The following is a 26,185-nucleotide window of genomic DNA, read 5'->3' on the forward strand; positions in this document are numbered from 1 at the left end:
AAACCAAAAACTTTTTAAAAAGTACTATCTACAAGCTTGCTTGTATAGCTGGCAATGCATCAGTCTCAAAAATACCATTTATGGCAGTTCACAACATGAAATATCTATGTATAAATCTAACAAAACATGATGCAGGATCTGTACACTGAATTCTACAAAATGCTTGTGGAAGAAATTGAAGACCTACAATAAGTGGAGAAAATACTGTGTTCATGGATTAGAAGATGACATGTCAGTTCTCCCCAAATGAACTACAGATGTAATGTATTTCCAGTCAGAATCCCAGCAAGACTTTTTGTTTAGACAAGCTGATTCTAAAATTCACATGGGAAGGCAAAGGAACTAGAAGTCAAAACAATTTTGAAAAGTTCAAGTTGGAGGACTCACACTAAGCAGGGGTGTCCAAACTTTCGGCGTTTCTGGGCCACACTGGAAGAAGAAGAGTTGTCTTGGGCCACATATTAAATACACAAACATTAAAAAAAAATCTTATGTTTTAAGTAAATTTACAATTTTGTGTTGAGCCATAGTCAAAGCCATAGTGGGCAATGTGTGGCCGGCAGGCTGCAGGTGGGACACCCCTGCAAAACTTCAGTAATCAAGATACATACTGGTGAAAAAGATAGAAACATATTAATGCATAGAACACATAGTTCAGAAATAGGCCTACACAAATCATGGTTAATGGTTTTTTGGCAAAGCTTCAAGTGCAATTCAATTGAGAAAAAGATACTCATTTTAACACATAGGTTTGGGGACTTCCAGCCAAGATGGAGGCATAGGTGGAAACACTGTACCCCCTCGCACAACCAAATTTAAGGACAACAAAGATTTAGAAACAAAAAAACACAACCAAAACAGACAGAAAATTGACCTGTACCAAAGTCTGACAACAACGAACCATTTATCCAGACCAGTAAGAGGGGTGGAGTCAGCAGTACTGGAGAGAGGGGTCCTGGCAGGAAGTGGTGGTGGTTAGCAGACCTGGGTGCAGGGAGGCGAGGCAACAAGCAGACCCAGTGAGATGCGCAAGGTGGTTGGCTGACTGCTGTCACACATTCATGTACAGATAAACCAGGCCAAAACAAAGGCAGTGACATAGACCACACAACCCAGGGCCTCACTTACGAGAAATAAAGCCTAAAAGCACCAACTGAAAAAACTTTCAGGGGTTGAGGTTCCAGGAGAGGCTCCCAGTCTCACAGGAGTTCGCTGGAGAGACCCACAGGGTCCTAGAATGTATACAAGCCCACCCACCCGGGAACCAGTACCAGAAGGGCCCAATTTGCTTGTGGGAAATGGCAGTGGGGACCGAAATCCGAGAGAGCAGAACAAGCTCCATTGCTCCCTCTCTGACCCCGCCCCCACATACAGGGTCACAAACCAGCAACAGGGTTGCCCTGCCCTGGGGAACACCTAAGGCTCTGCCCCTCGTACATAACAGGTGCTACCTGACCAAAAATGGGTCAAACAGAAGAACAAATCAAAGCTCCACAGCCAATACTTCTAGGCGACCAAGAGATAGCCAACCTATCAGTTGCATAGTTAAAAATAGTGGTGATCAGGATGCTCACACAACTGGTTGATTTTGGTCACAAATTAGATGAAAAAATGGCCCTGGCTGGTGTAGCTCAGTGGATTGAGTGCGGGCCTGCGAACCACAGGATCGCGGTTCGATTCCCAGTCAGGGCACATGCCTGGGTTGCAGGCTGGGTCCCTGCAGGCTAGTTCCCAGGGGGGGACTCACAAGAGGCAACCATACATTGATACTTCTCTCCTTCCCTTCCTCTCTAAAGATAAATAAATAAAATCCTTTAAAAAAATGAAGGCTACACTAAGTGAAATGAAGGAAAATGCACAGGGAACCAATAGTGACGGAAAGAAAACCGGGACTCAAATCAATGGAGTAGACCAGAAGGAAGAAAGAAACAACAAAACAGAAAAGAAGGAAGAAACAAGAATTCAAAAAAAAAAATGAGAAGAGGCTTAGGAACCTCCAAGACATCTTTAAATGTTCCAACATCCGGATTATAGGGGTACCAGGAGGGGGAAAGAAACAGCCACGGGTGGAAAACGTATTTGAACAAGTAATAAAGGAGAACTTCCCCAGTCTGGCAAAGGAAATAGATTTCCAGGAAGTACAGGAAGCTTAGAGAGTCCCAAAGAAGGTGGACCCAAGGAGGAACACACCAAGGCACATCATCATCACATTAGCCAAGATTAAAATGAAGAGAATTCTAGAAGCAGCAAGAGATAAGGGGACAGTCACCTACAGAGGAGTTCTCATCAGACTGTCAGCTGATTTCTCAAAAGAGACCTTACAGGCAAGAAGGGGCTGGAGAGAAATATTCCAAGTCATGAAATCCAAAGACCTACAGCCAAGATTGTTCTATCCAGCAAAGCTTTCATTTAGAATGGAAGGGCAGATAAAGTGCTTCTCAGATAAGGTCAAATTCAAGGAGTTCATCATCACCAAGCCTTTATTATATGAAATGTTAAAGGGACTTATATAAGAAAAAGATGAAAAATATGAACAGTGAAAGGACAGCAAACTCACAGTTATTAACAACCACACCTAAAACAAAAGCAAACCAAGAGGACAGCTAGATCAGGAGTGGAACCATAGAAATGAAGAACACATGGAGGGTTAGCAACAGGGGAGTGGGAGGAGGAGAAGGGGGGAGAAGGTACAGAGAATAAGTAGCATAGACAGTAGGTAGAAAATAGATAGGGGGGAGGGCAAGAATAGTATGGGAAATACAGAATCTAAAGAATTTGTGACGTGGTCATAAACTAAAGGGGGAATGGTGGGGGAGGGGATGTGCAGGGTGGAGGGGAATGAGGGGGGGGATAGAACAGCTAATGGTATAATCAATAAAATATATATTAAAAAAGAAAAAGGAGTTAAAAATATGAACAGTGAAAGGACAGCAAACTCACAGTTATTAACAACCACATCTAAAACAAAAGCAAACTAAGTGGACAGCTAGATCAGTAGTGGAACCACAGAAATGGAGATCACAAGGAGGGTTAGCAACAGGGGAGTGGGAGGAGGGAGGGGGGAGAAGGTACAGAGAATAAGTAGCATAGATAGTGGGGAGAAAATAGGGGGAGGTCAAGAGTAGTGTGGGAAATGTAGAAGCTAAAGAACTTGTGACACATGGACATGAACTAAAGGGGAGGAATGTTGGGGGAGGGGTGTGCAGGGTGGAGGGGAATGAAGGGGGGAAATGGGACAACTGTAATGGCATAATCAATACAATATATTTTAAAAATACATGGGTTTGAAAGAATTGGGTATCCACATACAAAGAAATAAACATCGATCTGTATCCTTTTTTTTAAAGATTTACTTATTTTTGGAGAGAAGGGAAGCGAAGGAGAAAGAAAGGGAAAGAAACATTAATGTTTGGTTGTCTCTCACATGCCCCCCCAGGGACCTGGCCCACAACACAGGCATATACCCTAACTGGGAATCCAACAGTCTGGTTTCAATCCACTGAGCTACACCAGCCAGGGTTCAACCTGTATCTTATACCTTATACAAAAATTAACTCAAAATGGATCATATAGCTAAATGTAAATTTTAAACCTATTAAACTAATAGATGAAAGTGGGAAAATTTTCAGACCTAGGATTAGGCCAAGATTTCTTAAACATGATACAAAAAATATAATCCATTAAAGTTTTTTTTAAGATTTTATTTTTAGAGAGAAGGGAAGGGAGGGAGAAAGAGGGAGAGAACCCTCAATGTGCAAGAGGCATTGATCAGTTGGCTCTCACATGCCCCTGGGGACTTGGCCTGCAACCCAGGCATGTGCCCTGGGACTCCAACCAGGGACCTTTCAGTCCACAGGCCAGCACTCAGTCCACTGAGCCATACTAGCCAGGGCATAATCCACTAAATTTTTTAAACAAATTTGACTATCAAAATTTAAATATTTTGCTCTGCAAAAGACTGTCAATAGAATGGAGGAACAATCTATGTACTGGAAAAAGTACTTCAGAAAAACTTACCCAACAAAGGATTTGTGTTGAGATTATATAAAGACTTTCAAAACTCAACAATAAGAAAACAGCCCAATTTAAAAATGGACAAAATATTTAAACAAAACCTTCAAAAAAGATCTATGGATGGCATATAAGTTCATAAAAAAGATAGTCAGCAGTATTAGCTGTTGGGGAAGTGCAAGTCAAAAGCACAACAATACCACTACACACCTAAATGCAGCCGCTGAAGTTGAAAACCAAAGCTGACAGTGCCAAGAGCTGGCGAGAATGTGGAGTAAGCAGAACATTTATATACTGCTTGTGGGAATGCCAAATGGTATAGCCACTCTAGACAAGTTTGGCAGTTTCTTAAAAAGTTAAACATGTATTTACCATATAACCCAGGAATCCACTCCTAATTTATCCTAGAGAAATTCAGTGTATGCACCAAAACCTGGACAAGAATGTTTATAGCAGTCTTAAAATGCCCCAAACTGGGAACAACCCAAATGTCCTTGAGTAGGTTAATGGGTAAACAGACTAATACATCCATCCAGTGGAATGCTCAGCAATAAAAAGGAGTAACTATTGACAGATACAGCAACATGGATGAATTTCCAAGGCAGAATGCAATATGAAAGAAGCACTCTCAAAATACAATGTATGATTACATCTCTGTTACATTCTGGAAAAGGAAAAAATTATAGGCACAGAATTGGTCAATGGTTGCCAGGGGCGAAGAGAGGATGTGAGCATCAAGAAGCCAAACAAGGTAATTTGGAGGGACTGTTCAGTACCTGGATTGTGGTGGTTGTCACACAAATCTGCAGTGTGTTAAAACTCATAGAACTATTGGTAAGCTGTTGTCATTTTTTAATTGGCAATCTATGACAAAAGAGGTCAGTGCCCTTGACTAAACAATCAGGTATCACATGTTTTAAAAATTCTTGCGGCACACTGGTCGAAAATTGCTGGCATAAGCGATGGTGCCCATGAGTGAAAGAGGAAAGCTGGAAGGAGAAGCTCATTTAGAGATGCTAAATGTTTCACACAATTGAGTTTGAGCTTATGTCAAGATGTGAATAGAGATGGTTTACCGGCATCTGGAGATGGTGGAGTAGCTAGCTCTTCTGGAGTTAAAAACAGAAATCTGACCAGCCTGGAAATGGTCATTAAAGCTGTACGTCATGGCTGGCAATATCAGATTGTTACCTGGGCTTTGGAGACCCATTTAGTTCACTAGTTTTGTTCTTTGGCTACTTTTCAAATGTCAGATGAAAGGGAACATGGAAACACCAAGGCAGAGCTGCTGTGGTTAAAGGGGCAGGGAGACGGGTGGTAGCAGGGAAGGCACAAACTGTCTTCCAGCCTCTCCTCTTGCTTCTAATAGAATCCTTTTACAATACAGATGATAAAAGGTCCCTAGAGCAAGGTGATTTTCCCTCGATATTAACCTCAAATGAGTGGCAGAGGCAGAACTGGAACCCAGCGACCAGCTTTTTCGTTCTACTCACAGAGTTCTTACGAAAAGCTCAAAAACGTGGTTTTCATTTTTATTATCATTCTGTTCTTTAGAAATGACCTTATTCAAGTCAGCAGTTCCCCTGCACGTGATATAGGGAACGTGACACCCACAGGCTCTTCTTGGTCTTGATGGCCCTCATTAAAGATCTTCCTGCTACAGAGCCTGGTCCAGATAGTCTGTTAAAGCTTCAAAACCCCCATAATTTATATGTATCCCCCCAATTTTCATTATGAATGTTTTAAAATTTAAAACTATTATTGGCTCTTAAATAGTACAATGAACAGCTATCTACCCTCCTAGATTTAATAATGAACATTTTGCCATATTTGCATATCTCTACATAAGCACATGTGTTTTTTGCTGACCATTGTCAAGTCAGACATCTGACACTTCACCCAGAAATATTTTGTGTCTCCTCAGAGGAAAGACCTTGTCTGGCATATGTATAATACCATTATAAGCAAATTCATTGAAGCATCAAATATCCAGCCCATATTTAAATGTCCCTAATTGTCTTAAAATGTTTTTACAGTCTCATTTTAAAAACTGGGGTCCATTTCAATATAACCTAAACTATTACAGAGCACTGAAAAGAATAGCAGGTTTGTATTTGTTCTATAATTTTTGATCCCCAAATTCGACAAAAGCACAAACAAAACATAAAAACCAAAAAGCAATCCTGATTAGTAGGTATAAATGTAAAAATTGTAAAACCATTATCAGTACATTAGATTTCAGTACATTAGAGGACTGAATTGTTGAGGACATTGAGTTTGAACCCTCAATTTCTATTTTCCCCTCTTTCATTACACAGCAGCCTCATTAGGCAGATCCCACTGACGCCTTGAGTGCCGACACCAACCTGGAAAATTGACCAACCCGGTCACAGTGACTTGTTCAAATAGCCCCAGGCACTCATCACTTGGTATTACCCCAAGTCACAGTACTAATCCAACCAACAACACAGTCAGACCTTTCGCGGGGAATTGGAGAGGTCGGTTGTTAAACATTTATCAGACGCCACCCTGATTCAGGTCGCCCTTTCTTTGTCCGTTTGTTTTTCGAGGCGTTCGTTTTTCTGGACTGCAGTCAGCGGTTTCTCGCTGGCCCGTTAAAGCTCCCACGGCGGGCGATCGCCTTCTGCCGTACAGCAAGAAACCCATCCCACTGCGGCGGGAGGGGCCGGAGGCGGGGCGGAGGCGGAGCCTAGGATGCCGCGCCCCCCTTCCGACCCGGATTTACCCCCTTCTCCCCGCGTCCCCTACGGTACAGCTTCCGTTGGCCTGGAGGCCTCAGCTGTAGCGATTCCGCACATGGTGCTTCCAGGGAGAGCCATGGCCAGTGAGTAGCGCTGCGGCGCTGGGGCCGGAGGGGAGGCTTCGGGTGCAGAGCCTGTGTGGGGCAGCGGGGGTGACGCTGCACAGTCCTCGGCCTGCCCAGACCTGGTGCCCGAGGACCTCCGGACGTGGGCGAGTGGGGCGAGAGGCGGCCGCGGAGCGCGGGCCAGAGCACTCGCGGGGATTCCAGTTTTCCTGGGGCGCCGGCGGAGCTGCGGAAGCCGAGGGGCCGCGCCTTGTTGCCAGCTGGACTCCTGGGTCGCGTAAGGTAGTTCTTGTAGATGAGTTGCAGAGCTACCTACCACAAATTCACCTGCGCAGGAGCGGGCAGGTGTTCATGTAAAATGCAAGTCCCGCCCCTCCAAAGACTGCACTTTCAGTAAAGCCTTCTGTAATTATGGTGGTTATGATACTTCAAGTCTGAGAGCCTCTGCCCCGCGCGATTCGTGGACGCTTAGGTTTTGCACTAGAAGCGGAACTGTCAACTGGGGTTGCTTTCACACTCTTCACCTAAGATTGACTTTTGAACTTCGGTTTATTTGTGCCTTGAGTCCTATCACGTGAAACCGAAGAACTTAACTTTTCTTGATTTGGGCTCTGTGTTGTAAGAGGACTGGATCATTCGCTCCTCATTGCACCACCCCCCTCCCCACGGAGAATGCCCTCCTCTCCTGAGCAAAAAACTGATGGTAGTTTCTGCATCTGGACCTTGAGCTTTAAGGTTGAGTATTAACAAGTTGGTTACACACCCCCATCCTGGATCAGCCCCAGGGGTGAGTTTCCCCCAGGCCTGTGCCAGATTCTCTCACGTGAGGCAGTGGAGTGCTCTGGATTTAGTCTGGAGACCTGATTATTAGTCTGGGCTCAGTGTCTTTCCACATCAACAAGTCATTTAATGTCTCTGGACCTTAGTTCTTTGACCTGTAAAACGGACATAAACTGCCTCTGCATGGGAGTCTTGTGAGGCTCCCATGACATGAGATTTGTGAAAATTCACTTTGGGGTTTTTTTTTTTCCATTTCATCCTAGAGTGTGGTGCAAATTGGTGGCTGAATGATTGTTCAGGTTTGATATAGAAGTCCTTTTACACACCTTCCTCTGGATGTGACTGGTATCTTTGAAGAGGCCGGGCATGACAGAGGCTGATGAACTTGAGAGTTGTGGTTCTTAATGCTGTGGATCTTCCTTGAGGAGTGTTTTTAATGTACTTGACCCCCACCCCCTCAAAAAAACCCCACCCCCCAAAAAAAACCCCAAACTAACAAACTAGGTGCCTATCCTGCTTCACAGTTTCCAATTTGGGATTGTTGCTTTGCCACCACTGTCTTTGTGCAGCTTTCTGCAAGCCCCTTGTTGCCTCATTTACAAAGTAGTGTTAATGAAACCTCACATAGGCTTATATCTGTAAAGGACCTGGCATAGTCCTTATGTTGTTCCCATGTTGGTCCTTGCACTTACTATATTTTATTCTTTTCTTTCCTCCTGGGTAAGTCCTTCACTGTCAGACTGTGATGACTATTAAGGCAGCCACGATCTACAAAAATCATTGTATTTTCATTTTACAGTTGAGGAGATGGGGTGACTAGTACTCCCCAATGATGACATTTTCCTGCTGCAGTCCCTCTTTCGAGTGGGTGATTTGCAGAATGTCCAGCAATCCCAGGCCTAATTCAAGGCAGCTGCCTTTTTGAGTGGGCCAGGAAAGAGGAAGCCAATCAGTAATAGGCATGTGGATGTCCTCTTTCCGCCTCTCTGAAGCAGAGACAAAGCCCAGCTTCTGAGTTACAGTGGAGACCTAAGTGGGTCTGTGTGATGTTCTGGTCATATTCTCAATATACCTGTTTATCCCAAAGTAATCCCAGCTTTTGTTCCCCATTTTAATTTCCTTTGTTTTCATGAAAATTCTGAGACTGTTTAACTGCATTCAGGATTAAATTTAGCTCTTCTCACTGTATTTAGAATAAACCAAGGAATGGGACATCTGCATTTTCCTTTTAGGTTTAACCCTGAGCCAAACAGGCCATCATCAAAAGCCAGGTTTGTCAGCGTTGTCTCTTCTAGGAACATTTGCGGTTACAGGAGAAGTCCAGAGTGAGAGCGCTGTAACGGTGGGGTTTTCAGACTGTAGAGCAGAGGTAGGGTAGGGAAGGCAGGACATTACTGCTAATTCCTGAACTTCACAGTTTTGGAGGTTACAACATGCTTTGGATCTAGTGCAGTCTCCCCTCAAGCCATGAGCAAAAACTGTATCAATCAATGTCCCCGTAGGACACAGAGACCACACCAGTCACTTGGACAGGGAGTGTTTTATATGAAGATTCATTAACCAGTATGCCCTGGCTGGTGTGGCTTAGTTGGTTGGAGTATCTTCCTCTGGAGACCCCCTGGAGACACTCTGGAGACACTTCCTCTGGAGTGTACACCAGAAGGTCGCAGGTTCGATTCCTGGTCAGGGCACCTGCTTAGGTTGGCGGTTCAGTTCCCAGTCAGAGTGCATATGGAAGGGAACCCATAGATGTGTCTCTTCATCTCTTTCTCTCCCTCTCTTCTCCTCTCTCAAGAAAATAAATAAATATATGAAAGAATTATTAACCAGTAAAAAGTGATTACTATAAAAGCCAAAGTGAACTCTCAGGAATGTAGGAAGAGCAAATGTAGGGTGTAGCTCCTACCTCAAGGAAGGACTAAGCCTCAGCTCCTTGCCCCAAGGCTGACAACAGATCTTGTTGGCAGAGCTGGCTACATAATTTATGGGATCCAGTCCCCAATAAAAACGTGGGGCCCCTTGTTTAGATGGGAGGAAGAAGTGCTGCTGAGGTTTCCTTCCTCAGCATCTCAATGTCTTATGGTGTTTTTTACTTGTACGTAGTATTGTGTCCTTTGGGCACAGAGATATGCATCGGGTGAGTGTAGACCCTCACAGGTGCTCACCAGCTGCCACACTCCCCTTTCTGCTGGCAACTAGACTTAGTCATCGTGTCCCAGTGGGTAATGGGGAGCTTGAGACAGGCGTCTACCCTGGACACACTGCCCCAGTCACATGGGATTTCACCTTCTGCGCTGGCATGCACTCAGTTACCTGCATCAGGGTAGGCCTGAGGCCCAAGGTCAAATAGTAAGGAATAATTCTGTGTCCATACCTAGTTGTCAGGAGTAGTTCTGTATTGGAACCTAGTTGTTTTCCTTCCAGTCATTTTCTCACTTGTGTAAAAAGCCAGGCCTGCCTACTTCACTTTGGGTTGTTGTGCTGGGCATGGGGCTTTGCCCTTGGCTGTTGCTTTATCTCAGAGTCTCAACATCATCCTTTTTGACATTTGGGGCCAGATAATTTGTTGTGAAGGAGTGCTCTGTATATTTCAGCATGTTTAGCAGGGTCTCTGACCTCTTCCCAACAGGTGCCAGTAGCACCCACCACTTGTGACAATCAAAAATGTCTCCCAACACTGCCAGATGTCCTGGGAGGCAAAATTGCTCTCGCGTTGAGAACTGCTGTTCTGATTGAGCAGTCCAATCTCCTAACAACTGTTTTCTCTTCATCCTCAGCTTTCCGCTTGGCCCTCGTCCAGCTTCAGGTTTCTTCAATCAAGTCAGATAATCTCACTCGAGCCTGTGGCCTTGTCCGGAAGGCAGCCACACAAGGAGCAAAGATAGTTTGTTTGCCAGTAAGTATGGAGGCAGCCTGCCCTTTCTGGGAACTGTTGGCTCAGCAGAATAGTGTCTCTAGCTCTGGTTTTCCTCTGTCTGGAGTCCAGCAAGGTCTTTGGGACCTGATTGTCCATGTTTGCCTGGAAGATGGCCCCTTGCAGGGGCCTTTGGGATGGGACATGCCGTCATGTTATAGGACTTTGACTTGAGGATCAGCCTACTTTGTTCAGAACTCTAGTAGGTTAAAGGGCTTGCCTAAAGCTAAAGTAGACTTTACCTCTGATACCTCCCTTCTTTCGTTGTATAGCTCTTCACAGGACCAGGAAGTATTGATTTTAGAACTAAGCCTCCAGCATTTTAAAATAATTGTTGAAAACTGAAACTTGTTAAACACATTTAGGAAGCTTTCGGTATCTTCCTCAAGCGAGTAGGACTCTGCGTCTCATTCCTAGGTGATGTCTTTTAAAACAGAGCCCGCTGAAGGTTGCACCACATTTGTTTGTCAGCAAGTAGGGTGTTAGCTCCAGAGGAGGACCCTGCCCATGGCAGGGCCTGCATCTACTGGCTTCTTCCCTGGGCAGAGGGTCCACTGGGGCACTGTTCTGGACAGCCCCTCCCCCGCTCTCCGTGGGGAGGAGGCAGCCCTCTGCAAACTGTGCTTAGATTGGCTGGAGAATTTTCAGGGCCACCTTATATTTTAGGCTCCAGGCCATCACAGATGTGGCTAGTGGGTAGGAATGTAACAAGGGAGCTAGAGATGTTAATGTTAATCCAGCCTTGTTACTGCCCCAGTCGTGGGGCTTGCCATACTTGTACCAACACTTGGTCTCTTGTTGGTTAAGTTGCCAGAGATCAGTCTCCAGACCAGGCGTGAGAGCACTTGAATTCAGCACGTGCCCCTCTGTCTGACGTGTGTTTTGTTCAAGCTGGTGATCCTCAGGCTGGAGTTTCCTGGCACAGCATGTGGTATACAGATGATCTCGATGAATGTGAAACAAATGATTGGGGTCAAAGTCTAGTCGTTCTTGCTCTTTTATCACAGAGCTGTTGAAGACAGACAAACCCTGGGGAATAAGAGATTTTGCAGGAGCTTAGAAACAGTTCGTTTTACAGATGAGGAAATGTTTTTAACTTCTGTGGCTTTCACAGGCTTATAATTCTGAACGTTTGGGTGCATCCTAATGCCCAAAGTGCTGCGAGGAAGCCCAGTTGTAGTGGGGCCTGGGTGCCCTGGGAGTGCATAGCTCTCCTGCAGACTGGAGGGAGAGACAGTTCCAAGACAGTTCCAGCCTTCTGCCAAGGTGACCAGGATGTGGTTGAGCACACGAGTTCCCTGTAGCCCCATGGGAGCCAGCTGCTGAATCCTTCAGTGGCTACAGGGTCTGGGATGTCAGTGTTCTTTGTTTTACCAGCTGTGTTCACCCCTTTGAGAGCTGAGCTGGAAGCAGCAGCTGTGTCTTCTTACAGCAGAGCTTTAAAATGGGTTGGGTGCTTTGATTCTTTTCCCTTCTTCTCTGTAAACATTATTCTAGGAATGCTTTAATTCTCCATATGGCACAGACTATTTTCCCGAATACGCAGAGAAAATTCCTGGTGAATCCACACAGAAGCTTTCTGAAGTAGCAAAGGAATGCAGCATATATCTCATTGGAGGTAACTTCCTACTGTCAAGGTATAATGGCCTAAACATTAAAAACATACGAATATTTTTTGTTGTTACATTTAAACAGTGGAGTACAAATTATCCATTGAAAAGAACGAGGTAGATTTGTATGTAGTAGAGAGCTCTTCAGAAACACACTGTTAAGTGGAAGAAGTGCAAGTTCAAGATATAAACAGGTATTCCCATTCAGATTAATCCCCGCACAAAAGGTTATTGGCATTTGTGTGTAGTTGTGTATGTAACACAGAGTCGGTATTGTAGAAGGACACACACCAAACTGATAATGGTGATTTTCCCTGCAGAAGGACAGGGGAGAAAGGGGCAGGTGGAAATGTGGAAAGATAAGCCATAGCTGAGTGTCTTTCATTATACAAATGTGGGTTTAAAATCTTTTTCTTAAAGAGCTATGAACAAAGTAGCTTTATGTGGTTTTGTGATAAATTTTAAAATGTTCTATTTGCTCAAATAAAAAAAATCAGTACAGTAAAACTGTTTAATAAATACAGCAAACAAAAGTAGTTCTGTACCTTGCTATATAAGAATTAGAAATGACTAAGAAGTGGAGAATTGAAGGCATGGCAAGAAGAGACAGAAGCAGGAACTAGAGTACGTTCAGTGGTGGGAGGACTTGGGACTCACATTCCCACCCGGAGGCTTTTCACGGTGCAGCTGTGTTGCAGGAGGGTCTGGTGGGTTTAAGTTGCACAACGGTGAATTCCCTATGTTGCTTCGATGGTTCACATCATCGTAAATGTTGCTCAAGGTCTGAGCTGAATTCAGAAACAGTCTGGATATTTTTGAATCCTGTCTTTAGCATTTGACCAAATTATATTTCATCTACACTCTGGAGTTTATCTCTGAAAGATTGTATTCAAGAAGGAAAACAACTGATTGATTAAGTGACGCTTAGAAGATAGTAAGCTTTATGGGTGGAACCAAGTGACATTTTATCAAGCCTTTGTCCAGTTCCAAAAGAATGCTTTTTTCAGGATGTTTTCTGTGCCTGTGTGTTTCTCCTCTCAATGAAAGGTTCCATTCCTGAAGAAGACTCTGGGAAATTATATAACACCTGCCCTGTGTTTGATCCTGATGGCACTTTACTGGTAAAGCACAGAAAGGTAAGCTGGGCCCTGGGCAGTGTGGCTCACTCGCTTGGAGCATCATCCAGTAACCTGAAAAGTCACGGTTCGATTCCAGGTCAAGGCACATGCCTAGGTTCCTGGTTCAGTCTCTGGTGGGGGCACATATGAGAAGCAGCAGGTTGTTGCTTCTCTTCCTCTCTCCAAAATCAATAAGCATGTCCTTGGGTGAGGATGGGAAAAAATAGGTTAGTAGGGAAGGTGGCAAGTCTCATTGCTTCTTGAGACTTTACTATGAATTCCCATAGTCCGCTCTCCTGTTGTACATACATCAGGCATTTTCACTGGATGGCACAAGTGGCTGTTCTTGGCTTTTGGCACTTGGGTATAAATTTTAGACTCAGCCTGTCAACTTCAGCAAAGGGAAACCTGCAGGTCTTATTTAGGATTGCATGGATATATAGAGATCGCTTTGGGGACGTTGGCATCTTTGCAGTAGTAAATGCATGTACATTTAGGATCTTTAGGTTGTCTTGGTAAGTTGATCCTTTTACTGTTATGAAGCATCTGGTTTTTTTTTTTTTTACTTGTAATACTCTTGGTCTTGAACTTTATTTTATCTTTGATAATACTATAGCCACTCTTATATTTACTTTTTGTATGGTGCATCTTTCTTTAATCTCGTATTTTCAAACTACATGTGTCTTTACATTTAAAGTTTGAAGACAGAATATAGTTGTTTTTTAAAAATATATTTTATTGCTTATGCCATTACAGTTGTCCTATTTCACCCCTTCATTCCCCTCCACACCCCTCCCCGCACATTCCTTCCTCCCCTTTAGTTCATGTCCATGTGTCATAAGTTCTTTGGTTTCTACATTTCCCATGCTCCTCTTGCCCTCCCCCTGTCTATTTTCTCCCCACCGTCTATGCTGCTTGTTTTCTGTACCTTCTCCCCCCTTCTCGTCCTCCCACTCCCCTGTTGCTAACCCTCCATGTGATCTCCATTTCTATGGTTCTGCTCCTGATCTAGCTGTCTGCTTAGTTTGCTATTGTTTTAGATGTGGTTGTTAATAACTGAGTTTGCTGTCCTTTCACTGTTCATATTTTTTAACTCCTTTTTCATAGATAAAGTCCCTTTAGCATTTCATATAATAAGGGCTTGGTGATGATGCACTCCTTGAATTTGACCTTATCTGAGAAGCACTTTATCTGCCCTCCCATTCTAAATGAAAGCCTTGCTGGATAGAGCAATCTTGGATGGAGGTCCTTGCATTTAATGACTTGGAATACTTCTTTCCAGCCCCTTCTTGCCTGTAAGGTCTCTTTTGAGAAATCTGCTGACAGTCTGAGGAAAACTTTGTAGGTGATTGTCCCCTTATCTCTTGCTGCTTCTAGAATTCTCTCCTTCATTTTCATCCTGGCTAATGTGATGATGATGTGCCTTGGTGTGTTCGTTCTTGGGTCCACCTTCTTTGGGACTCTCTAAGCTTCCTGTACTTCCTGGAAATCTATTTCCTTTGCCAGACTGGGGAAGTTCTCCTTTATTACTTGTTCAAATAAGTTTCCCACTTATTGCTCTTCTTCTTCCCCTCTGGTACCCTTATAATTTGGATGTTGGAACATTTAAAATGTCCTGAAGGTTCCTAAGCCTCTCCTCAAATTTTTTTGAATTCTTGTTTCTTCATTCTTTTCTGTTTGGATGTTCCTTTCTTCTGGTCCACTCCATTGATCTGAGTCCCAGTTTTCTTTCCATCACTATTGGTTCTCTGCATTTTCCTTCATTTCACTTAATATAGCCTTCATTTTTTCATCTAATTTGTGACCAAAGTCAACCAGTTGTGTGAGCATCCTGATCATCAGTATTTTGAACTGTGCATCTGATAGGTTGGCTATCTCTTGGTTGCTTAGAAGTATTGACTCTTGGGCTTTGAGCTGTTCTTCTGTTTGAGCCATAATGTTTTGTTCTTTTCACACCAATTATGTATGAGGGGTGTACCCTTAGGTGTTCACCAGGGTGGGGCAACTCAGTCTCTGGGTTGTGATGCTTTATGTGGGGGTAGGGTCAGAGAGGGAGCAGATGCTCTGCTCTCTTTTGGATTTCGGTCCCCTCTGCTGTTTCCCACACGCAAATTGAGCCCTTCTGGTGCTGGTTCCCTGGTGGGTTGGTTTGTGTACATTCTACGACCCTGTTCGCTGGGTCTCTCCAACTCTCCTGTGAGGCTGGGAGTCTCTCCCAGCACCTTTTCAATAGGTGCTTTTAGGCTTATTTCCCGTTGCTGGGGCCCTGAGTTGCATGGTCTGTCTCAACTGCTCGTTTTTGCCTGGTTTGTCTGTGCACGAATGTGTGACTGTGGTCAGCCAACCACCTTTTAAGCTCTGCTTGTTTCTTCCCCACACCGGGGGTCTGCTAGCCCTGAGCCACCTGTGCTCCTGGGTCTGGCAACCACCACCTTTTCTTGCTGCAATCCCTCTCCACTGGGCTCCATCCCTCTTACCGGTCTGGTTGAATGGTTGTCGGACTTCCATACAGTTCAGTTTTCTGTCTGTTCTGGTTGTGTTTTTGTTTCTAAATCTTTGCTGTCCTTAATTTTGGTTGCGCGAGGAGGCACAGTGTTTCTACTTACACCTCCATCTTGGCCGGAAGTCTGTAGTTGGGTTTTGCTTTTTTTACTCATTCTGACAGTATCTGCTTTTTAACTGAAATGGTTACTCCATTTATGGTTAATATAATTATTGATATTTTAAGCATATTAATATATTAAGCATGTAGATATTTTACTGTTTTTTCCTTTGTTTCTCTTTTTTGCATTCTTTGGGGTTGAGTATTTTTTAGAATTTCATTTTAATTTATTGGCTTTTAAATTATGCCTCTGTGCTTTTTTTAAAGTTGTTGCTCTAGACATTACAATTTGCATCCTTATCACAGTCTACTTGAGTTAATGTTATACTACTTCATATGAAATTTCCTATCTCCTTCCCATTTTTGTACTATAGTTGACACACACATTGCATCTGCAATTTACAATACATTGTAAATCCCATAAGACCCTTATTTTTTAAGTAGCATGCATTTTAAAGAAATGAAGAGAAAGTTTCTTATGTTTACTTACATATTTCTCCTTTGTGGTATTTATCTTTTCTTCCTGAAGATCCTAGGTCTATCTGGAGTTTGATCCTTCAAACAGAAGGACCTCCCCTAGCTTTTTTGTAGTGAGGATCTGATAACTGTGCATTTTCTTAGTTGTTTATGAACATATCTTTAGTACACCTTAATTCTTGACAAATGTTTTGGAATAGAGTTCTGTGTGGACAGTTTCCCGCCCCCCAGCAGTTTGAGGGATGTTATTCACTTATTTTCTAGCTTCTTTTTTCTTTTTTTTCCCCTGATGAAAAGTCAGTGGTAATTTGTATTATTGTTTTCTGTATGTAATTTATGTTTTTATCTGTCTGCCTTCCAGATCTATTCTTTGTAAATTCCAGTTGTTAATATTTTTTTCTAATGTGCCTACATGATTTTCTTTGTATTTGCCTTGCTTTGTGCTTCTTGAATCTGCACGTGTAAGTCTTTTACCACATGTGGGAAATTGGGGGGCATTATTTTATTAAACATTTTCTCCCCCATTCTCTTCAGGGTTCCAGTGTTGATACTGTTCCTCCAAACCAGGTCAACAAGGCTTTCGTTCTTTGTTTTTATTTTTCCAACCCTTTTTCTCTCTTCTTCAAATTGGGCAATTTTCACTGATCTGCCTCCAAGTTCACTGAGTCTTTCATTTGTTATCTCCAATCTCCTATAAACCAAATGAGTGAAATTTAAAAAAATTTCAGATACTGATTTTTTCAATTCTAAATTTTTCTTTTGGTTCTTTTTTATAGCTTGTATTTCTCTACCGTTATTTTTATTTGTTTAACTCATCAAGAGCAAGTTCTTCATTCCCTTGAGCTCCTTTAAAGTCTTTGGTATTGCCACATCTGGTTGTGCTGGGGTCTGTCTGCTCCACTGATTGCCTTTTCTTTAGAGTTTAGGTTGTATCTTCCTGTTGCCTTGTGTGCATAGTAATTCTGGATTGTACATTTAGATGCTATGTTCTTGAGATTCTAGCTTCTATTATATTTCTTTGAAAAGTGCTTAAATTTTTTGTTTTTGTAAGTACAGTAGTTAACTTGGCTGTACTCAGACCCCAAATTCTTTTTTGTGAGGTGGACAGCAACCTCAGCTGCTGTTCTGTCCAGACTGTTCAGCTGGGCTGCTTGGAGTCTGCCTCACACATCTTTACTTCAGTGGTTAGCCAGAGGTGTGGGCAGGTTTTGTTTGTACAACTTAGTGCTCTTTGGCTTTGGCTTTATCGTTTTCAGGATTTGCCCCCTCACTTTCCTGCGGCTGTGAAGCTGTCTTCTGGTTCTTCAGGCCAGTCTGGTTGTGGGTAGTTTCCCCACTGCTCCTGGCAAGGCCCGGGGCCTTGCTTCCAATTGAAAGCAGCCATCAAATAGGAAACCTACCCGGTGCTGCTCCCTTCTTCCAAGTGTTGACTTCCCTTCAGGTTTTCTCTAATTTTGGTCATTTGGTCCAGTGCTTTGCTTTTTATTTTGTCCGGAGTTCATACTTATGAGAAAGTTAATGGGCCTGATAGGAGCCACTCAGCCATTAGTGGAAGAGGAGCCAGCATTGAGCTGTTAACTCCATCATCTGAAGTGCATGTGGGTCCACGATGTGCACTTTTAGGCTTTTGAAAATTTCACGTTTTTTATGGTTTTTTGATATAGTCATATCATTTGCTAGGTTTATTCTTCATGGGTGGTTTGTTTATGTCCTGTCATTTTCTGTCTCTTACTAGTATATGGAGAAGTACAACTAATTATAAAAATACTGACCTTCCATATGCATAGTAACCTTGCTAAATTCACTCATTAATTCTAATAATTCATCCGTAGTTTTCCTTTGGAGTTTCTAGGTACACAATGATATCATCTGAGAATAATGACAGATTTAATTTTTTCTTCCTAATCCGTATACTTCCTTTCTGTTGCCTGGTTGCCGTGGCCACGGCCTCTGGCAGAGTGTTGGGTGGCAGGTGTCCTTGGTTTGTGCCTGATCTCAGTCGGCGAAGGCTCTAGGATATTAACATGAGGTAAAGAGTTGTAGTGTTTTTGTAGATACTTTTTATCAGATTAAAGAAATTCCTTTCCTGGAAGAGGTTTTCTTTTTTGTTTTTAAAATAAGAATAGAAACCTGTACTTGAACAAGAATTAAATAAAAAAATGATATTAAAAAAATTAAAAAAATAAAAATAAAATAAGAATAGATGTAGAAGTTTGCCAAATGCTCATTACATATCTCTTATGATGCTCATGTGACTTTTCTCCTTTATTTTGTTGGTGTGATAAATCAGAATTCAATTTGGAAGGGGTGTTACTCTTTTTATAAATTGCTGCATTTGGTTTGCAAAATTTTACCTATTTTTATTTCTTTAAAATTTTAATAAGATTTTACTTACTTTTTAGAGAGAGGGGAAGGAAGGGAGAAAGAGAGGGAGAGATATATCAGTCGGTTGCCTCTCATGTGCTCCCAGCTAGGGAACCCAGCCCGCAACCCAGACATGTGCCCTGACTGGGAATCAAACCTGTGACCTTTTGAGTTGTAGGCTGGTGCTCAGTCCACTGAGCCACACCAGCCAGGACTAAATTTGACCTATTTTTTTAATCGTTCATCCATGCTCCACCTCTCTTGCCAGTGTGTCAGTTTGATTCTGATTTGAGGAGTCTTCATTTAGCATCTTCATTGAGTTAAAAAAACAACACGTTATTGCTTCCCATAAGAAACCTGGACATTGATTTGTACATCACCTAGGAAAGAAGGGTCGTGAAATTGCAACATGACATGTTGGAATTCATTTTGATAAAGTGTCAGCTTGTGGGTGGGTTGTGGGCTATTGAGGGTGCTGATCGAACAGTTGATTTTGGATCACGCCCCACGTCTGGCCATGGGAGGATGTTTGTAGTTATTGCCGTGAACCCCACTGCAAAAGAGGTAACCAAAGCCCTTCTTTGTGATGCAGCTCCATCTGTTTGACATTGATGTTCCTGGGAAAATCACATTTCAAGAATCTAAAACACTGAGTCCTGGTGATAGTTTCTCGACCTTTGAGACTCGTACGTACCAGATAAGTCCATTTCTTTTAGCAGTCCCAGTGAAGAGGAACAGGTATTCCTTCGTTTCTTTCTTATGTCCCTCTTTAATTTCTCCATACAACCTGACTGAAAGACCAGAAGTGAGAAGGCCAGAGAGTGGTTGGAGATCTAGAAAGGGCAGGCCGAATGGAGAACCAAGAGTTTGGCGTGATTTTGCCCTTCCATTGGATCACAGCCTCCTGTTAGTAGGATGGCTTCCAGAGTGCACCTGCCAGGCCTTGCTGGACACTTCTCACTTAGGTCATAAGCATTCGGTTAGAATAAATTTCTTACTTCTGCTCGGCTGATGTCAGTGATGTATGAGGTAAAGTCCAAGCAGAAATAAGCTTGGAGATTTCTCCCTCTGTGGGCCCTGTGTTACTGTATCCCCCCCATGATTTGTGATCATGACATCAGGAGGCTTTACCCTGCCTCACCGTGCTGCGGGTTAGCTTTTCATCTGTGCGTTTTCTGTTTGTGAGCAGCTTACTGCAGAGTGGGCCTGGGCATCTGCTATGACATGCGCTTCGCGGAGCTGGCACAGATCTACACACAGAGAGGTGAGGCAGCACTGTATTTGTGCTGTGTGGGTGCTTGGAGGTGTGAGTCTGGGCTGGTCTTTGTGGGCAGAGAGCGCCCTTCGTTGGAAACACTGGAGGAGAGGTCTTAATTTGTCCACCCCCTGCCCTTTTACCTTCTCAGACTTCTGCTGCGTGTGGACAGTGTGGTTTTTCAGAGGTTGTGCCTTAACACACTGGGCAGCTAAGGCAGGAGACAGACTCTTTAAACATCTACTCCTCCCTCAGGCCATTCCTGTTACTGTATTTGGAAAGAGTCACTTGGTAGAAACGAAGACCTGGATTTGCCTCATAGATTTCACTATTCAGTGATCCTAGATGTTGGGTACAGTAGAAATGTAGTGACAGACATTTTGGCCCAGAGAAAAGGTGTCCTACCATCCCGGAAGAGCACCAAACCAAGTCAGAAGGGCTGGGTTCTGGTTCCAACTCCTCTCCTAATGGGCATGGTGCTTTGGGTGAATTATTTACTCTCTAGAGCAGTGTGGGCCTCGCTGTTCTCACAGGGACGGGGTGAAGATTACGGAGCTAAAGGTCCCTGCACGGTAGTCAGTAAATAATTAGCATCCCTAGTAGACTGGCAGGGCTGCTTTGGTTCTGAATCAGCCGTCACTTCATACAGTGAAGTGGACGTAGGCGGTGCGACTGCTCAGCGAGAGGTGGAGGCGCGTGGGCCCTGAGTGTCTGTAGAGTCCTGGCAGTGGGCACGGAAGCACCTGCTCCGCCCTTCATGTCAACTGAAAACCATTACAGGCCATCGTCCTCGGCCCTGCAGAGCTGACCATGTGGTGCTGAGAGGAATTTCAGTGACAGTTCTCCACTTGTTTTTTTAAAGCAAAGTCACATGTTGTGGTTTTGGTTATCAATACCACTTCTCTAGTGTGTTTGTGTGTGTTATGTGAGTGTCTCTAAAGGAATTCAAAGCCGTAACTTAACGCTGCTGATGCTGTCTGATTTGGCCAACATCTTTTCATGCTTGAGGGAGTTGGAGTTTGGTCCCACTGGGTGGAGAACAAAGGGAGGGACTGGTGTGGTTGGGTGTTCTTTGCGTTGGCACTTCAGCCTTTCTCTCCCCAAGGCTGCCAGCTGTTGGTATATCCTGGAGCTTTTAATTTGACCACTGGACCAGCCCACTGGGAGTTGCTTCAGCGAGGCCGGTAAGAAAGTATGTCAGACAGACACACCTTTGGGCATCTCAGTGTTTCTTTGTGGAAAGGTTTCACTTTGGTGGCAGTACCAACCTTCCTGATACGGAATGGTGCCTGTGACTCAGGATGTCACAGCAGCATCCAGATGCATTTCGAAAAGATGAATGTTTCCATCTTTCAGCCCAAAGGGAAGGCTTCTGCTAAGAATCTTCTCTTCAGAAGCCACAGCATCAACCTCATAGATTTTGGGGACTGTGATCTTTGCATTTTCAAGAACGGTTAGCCCATCAAGCGGGCAGTGGTTTCATTTACTGTGATTAGATATGGGCTGGTGTCTCGGGCAGTTGCCAGTAACTTTTATAGAGACTCAGAGACCTGTGGAGTGTGGGGGTCCAGAGCCCCAGAAGCCAAGGAAAAGCAGGGTTTTTTTAGCCTGATAGCCCTGGGGAGATTCGGGGTCTTCACACAGCTGACCCTGTTCTGCTCAGATTGGGGTGCTCATCCCAACCCAACTTCCACAGCAGCCGCCAAGAACCTTGTTACAAGCCCTTGTGCTTCTAACTTGTACATCATGGGCACCACACAGGCATGTCTGGCGTGTCACAGTTGCTGTTTCCTTAGTCCCTTAAGGCTGAGGAGAGGCGAAGGGCAGACAGCAGAGATGGAGGTCCCGAGGACGGGAGGAGCAGTATGACCCTGTGTGTGTGTAAAGGGCTCTGCAAACCGTGCAGTGGTGGTCAGAGATGATGGTGTTTTTGATTAAATGCTTTTTAAATTGAGGTGTAATATACTTAACAGGAAAGTGTTCAGATTTTAAGTATACAGATCTATGAGTGTTTACATATTTACCACCTATGACCAAGGTTACTGCACAGAACATTTCTGGTCCCCAGAACACTCCCCTGTGCTCCTTCCCAGTCAGTATTCACGGTTGTCCCTCTTGGAGTTGATGGTAACTCCGACTGGAGGGGGATGTAGAGGTGTCTGCCTGGTGGCATGGCAGAGGATGGGGTGTCCGATCCCATGGGTGTTCATCAGTGCAGTCTTGTCGAAGCAGGGCAAGCTTGGGAGAGACTGGAACGACTAGGTATGGACCAATTGATTGATCCCATAGCCCCACATGCCTCCCAGGTGAGGTGGCTGGATGTGCCCAGGCCCCCACCTGACTTCTGATCTAACCTGACATGAGGGGCTGCCCCATGGGCATGGAAGTGCCCTGCAGCCCTTTCAGGTGTATTGCTTCCCCTGGCCCCCCGTCCCTGGCCGACCCCCTGTCTCTAGCCGCCTTGACTGGCATTAACCAGAGCAGCTCTTCTGTGTTGGTTGGCTCAGGCCAGGGTCTCGCATCTGTTGCAGTATTAACATTTTGAACTGGGCAATTTTTTGTCATGGGAGTGTCCTGTGCATGGAATGTTTAGCAGCATCTGTGGCCTCCACCCATGAGATGCCAATAGCATCCCACTAGTTGTGACAGTCAGAAAGGTCTCCAGACACGGGCAGATGTCCCCTGATGGCGGAAATTGCCTCCAAGAACTGGATTAAGTGATGAGACAATTTTTGAAGAGAGGGTTCCACAGCCCTGGGTGTTCCCTTTTGTATCTGAGCCAGCCTGTCCTGTCCGGGTTTTTAAAAGGAGGGTTGGTACACCTAGGATCGGAAAATATCTCAGGTCTACGATGTATGATTTACGTGTTTTCTGTCCACTGACTACAGGGCTGTTGACAATCAGGTGTATGTAGCCACGGCATCTCCTGCCCGAGATGACAAAGCCTCCTATGTTGCCTGGGGACACAGCACTGTCGTGAATCCTTGGTGAGTTGCCTAAGCAGGGACAGGCTTACTAGGAGCTTAAGAGAGCTGGCACTTGGGCAGGCGGGTTGTCCGATTTGGGGCTGGCCCTGCCCCTCACACACCCCCATAGCCCCACATGCCTGCCAGGTCTCCATCTCTCTGTGAGTGAAGCTTATCTTTTGCTTTGGAGAGACTGGATTTCACTAGATATGTGTTTGAGGTCCTGCTTTGGGCCAGAGATTCAGCTCTGGAAATAGTTTTCTAGATCGGCCTTTCCCCAGATTTATGAAGGAGTATTGCTGGTTCCAGCTGTGAGGCTCCTGCCAGGGTATGCTACCCCCAGACCCCACAGGTTGAAGCCTTGCCTTCAAAAACTAAAGACCATTGACATAGTGATACAGGGATCACAGGCACAAGGCCAGAGGTGCCGCAGATCTGGGCTGTGCTCAGGCCCTGCCTCACCATCCCAGGGTTGGGGAGCAGCCTTGGGAGGTGGGAAGAAGCAGAGCCAGATCACCCTCATAGAGGTTCCTGTTGACATGCACTCATGAGGGGGTAGCGAGAGCACTTCCTGTTGGTGATAGGTGGCTCTGGTCCCGGATGTGTATGTCATAGAATAAGAAACTAGGAATCTGCAGTTTAGAAAACATACTCCGTGGGTTTCTTACTAAGTCTTAACAGCTCTTATTTCCCACTTCATAAGTGGAGATTACAAATGACTTGGCCCAAGGCCACGCAGCCAATTACATGGTAGAACAGGAGTTTATATCCCTAGCAATCTGAAGAAATCTCAGATTCCTTCTCCTTTGGCCTGTTAGACGGGGAAGAAAAACAGAGAGGTTTTGAATATCAGCAAACATCAGCAAATCCACTTATTCTCTCTTCCAGGGGGGAGGTCCTGGCCAAAGCTGGCACTGGAGAAACGATCGTGTATGCAGACATAGGTAAGATCTGCCCAGCACAGATGAGGCCCCTGGTGCCCCCAGTGCTCTGAGGCCAGATTCCATAGCTGGTGCAGCCCCTGTCACCTGGAGGGGTTCCTTTGTCCCCCTGTCCCCTCCTCCCATACACAATCTCCATTTGTCCTTGATTTATCTTTGGTTCTTTGGTTGGGTCCAGAGGGTTATAGTTCAACTTGGGTTTTTTTGGTTTGGTTCCAAATGACTCCAGGGGCCATGCCCAGCCCTCTGCCTTTCTGCAAGGCCTGTGTTACTAGGTTACTTGTGGAGGCTCTGGTGGTTTTTGTGCTGTTTGGGGAAAACAGTCCCTTTGATTAGTGAAAAGTTTCATGTTATTAATAGTAAACTTTCCTGTTTTTGCAGACCTGAAGAAAGTGGCTGAAATACGGCAGCAAATTCCCATTTCTAACCAGAAGCGATCAGACCTCTATGCAGTGGAGGCAAAAAAGCCCTAAGATTATGTTTCCAATGTGCCACAAAATAGGAAGATGTGTTTCTGCAACATGATCAGTTTCCTGCTGAATTTTTTATTGGAGATCCTTTTTCTATCTGGGAACTCTGTGTTACGATGAGCAACTTCAGCACACTGGTACTCTCCATACCATGTTAAAGAGTCAAAAAGGACTAGGTTGGCATTGAAGGGCAGAAGGGGAAGGGGATGGCTCTAAACCTTATTCTATGCTTATGCTGCTTCAAAGCAGCTGGTAAAAGTAGCAGATTTGGGTATTCTGGTGGTTGATTCACCTGATACAAATGTATTTGCGTCAGAAACCTCTTACCTCATTGCTAGAACTGGAATCCATGTGTAGGAAGCTGGCACTCTTTTTCCAGCAGTACCTTCAGTTATGTTTTTGGTCTGTGAGTAGCTGTGGGAGCCAAGGTGATGGAGCCTTGGTGTTTGCTAGAGGAGATGGCAGCCCTTGTAGCAGCCTTCAAGAAGGAGCTGGAGGGTCAGCCCCAAACCCTCCCGGCCTTAGGGAAAGACGGTGCCACCAGTGAGCCCGTGGGAGGAGGCATTGGCAGCATTTGGTCAAGGCAACAAGTCTGTCTCCACAAAAGATTTTTCTTGATTGGAGTGTCTGACAGTCTCTCTCTTTTTTTTTCTTTTTCTTTTTCCTCCCTAGTAATTCTGCCTTCCAAAGGCAAGTTTTTAGCCAGAATTCTTTTGCGCAATAAAAAATTAAGGATTCCAGTGAGTTGTTATTTATGTACATTATAGCTAGCAGTGAGCTAGTAGATGTTTAACAACTGTCTGAGAAAAAATCCTGATTTTGTAGCAGCATTTGCGATTTTCTGTGGTGTAAATACTTCCACCATGGCCAAGTTCCATCTATCAATATGACACCTCTACACATAGATTAGGGAATATGTGTGCACCATCTGACACATGTATACATCCAGGAAACCCCTTTCATCAAGGTCATGATCATACCCACCACCTCCAAACGCTTCCTTGTGTTCTTTTATAATTCCTATAGCTATTCCTCTTATTCCCAGGCAATAACTGATTGATTGGCTTTGTCACTGTAGATTAGTTTGAATTTTATAGAATTATGTAAAAATGGACTCATGTTATATCAATATATACTTTTTGTCTTTCATTATCATTTGGAGATTTACCCGTGTGTATGCATCAGTAACTCCTTTCTTATTGCTGAGTAGTAGTCTGTTGTGTGGATGGACTGTCATCTCTCCACCTGTTGGTAAGCATTTGAGTTTCCAGGTTTTGTCTGTTACAAATAAAGCTTCTTGTACAAGTTGTTCGTTTCTCTTGAGTTGGATATCTAGGAGTGAAGCGAAATGGTGGGATTATGCGTGTGTTTCACTACCAAACGGTTTTTGACAGTGATTGTGCCGTCATTATCCGTCACTCAGTCTGTCCGAGTCCGAGTGCGGCACATCCTCACCGACACTTGGTGTGATCAGTCTGACTAATTTCATCCATTTTAACAGGCATGTAATGCTATTCTATTGTGGTTCTGATTTATATTTTTCTAATCAATAATAATGCTGAATATCTTTTCGTGTACTTCTTTGCTTATCTATCTACTTTGGTAGTGTCCGTTCATCTCTTTCCCCCATATTTTTATTGGGTTTATTGATTAGTGTGAGTTCTTTATATACCCTTGATAAAAGTCCTTTTCAGATATTAATGTTTTGCAGATACTTTCTCCAAGTCTGAGAGAAAAATGTCATTTCATTTTTTAAAGAGCATTACTTAAAAAGCAAAAGTTTTTAATTTTCATGAAGGCTGATTAATATTTTTCTTTTGAAGTTTGTCTTTTTTAAGTTGTATTTATGT

General features: G+C 44.0%; 1 protein-coding gene across 1 annotated transcript; it reads left to right on the top strand.

Moving 5' to 3' along the window:
- The first annotated feature begins 6,764 nt into the window (after positions 1-6,764).
- On the top strand, positions 6,765-25,642 carry NIT2 (nitrilase family member 2). The gene is made up of 10 exons (XM_037058934.1): positions 6,765-6,856; positions 10,396-10,514; positions 12,030-12,150; positions 13,190-13,278; positions 19,296-19,389; positions 19,893-19,967; positions 21,064-21,142; positions 22,847-22,945; positions 23,813-23,868; positions 24,247-25,642. Exons 1-10 carry the CDS (start codon positions 6,829-6,831, stop codon positions 24,336-24,338), a joined length of 852 nt encoding a protein of 283 aa, XP_036914829.1. The 5' UTR covers positions 6,765-6,828; the 3' UTR covers positions 24,339-25,642.
- The last annotated feature ends 543 nt before the right edge of the window (positions 25,643-26,185 follow it).

Source organism: Sturnira hondurensis, unplaced genomic scaffold (assembly GCF_014824575.4).
Source record: "Sturnira hondurensis isolate 20B ecotype Veracruz unplaced genomic scaffold, ASM1482457v3 Scaffold0010428, whole genome shotgun sequence".
NCBI lineage: Eukaryota > Metazoa > Chordata > Mammalia > Chiroptera > Phyllostomidae > Sturnira > Sturnira hondurensis.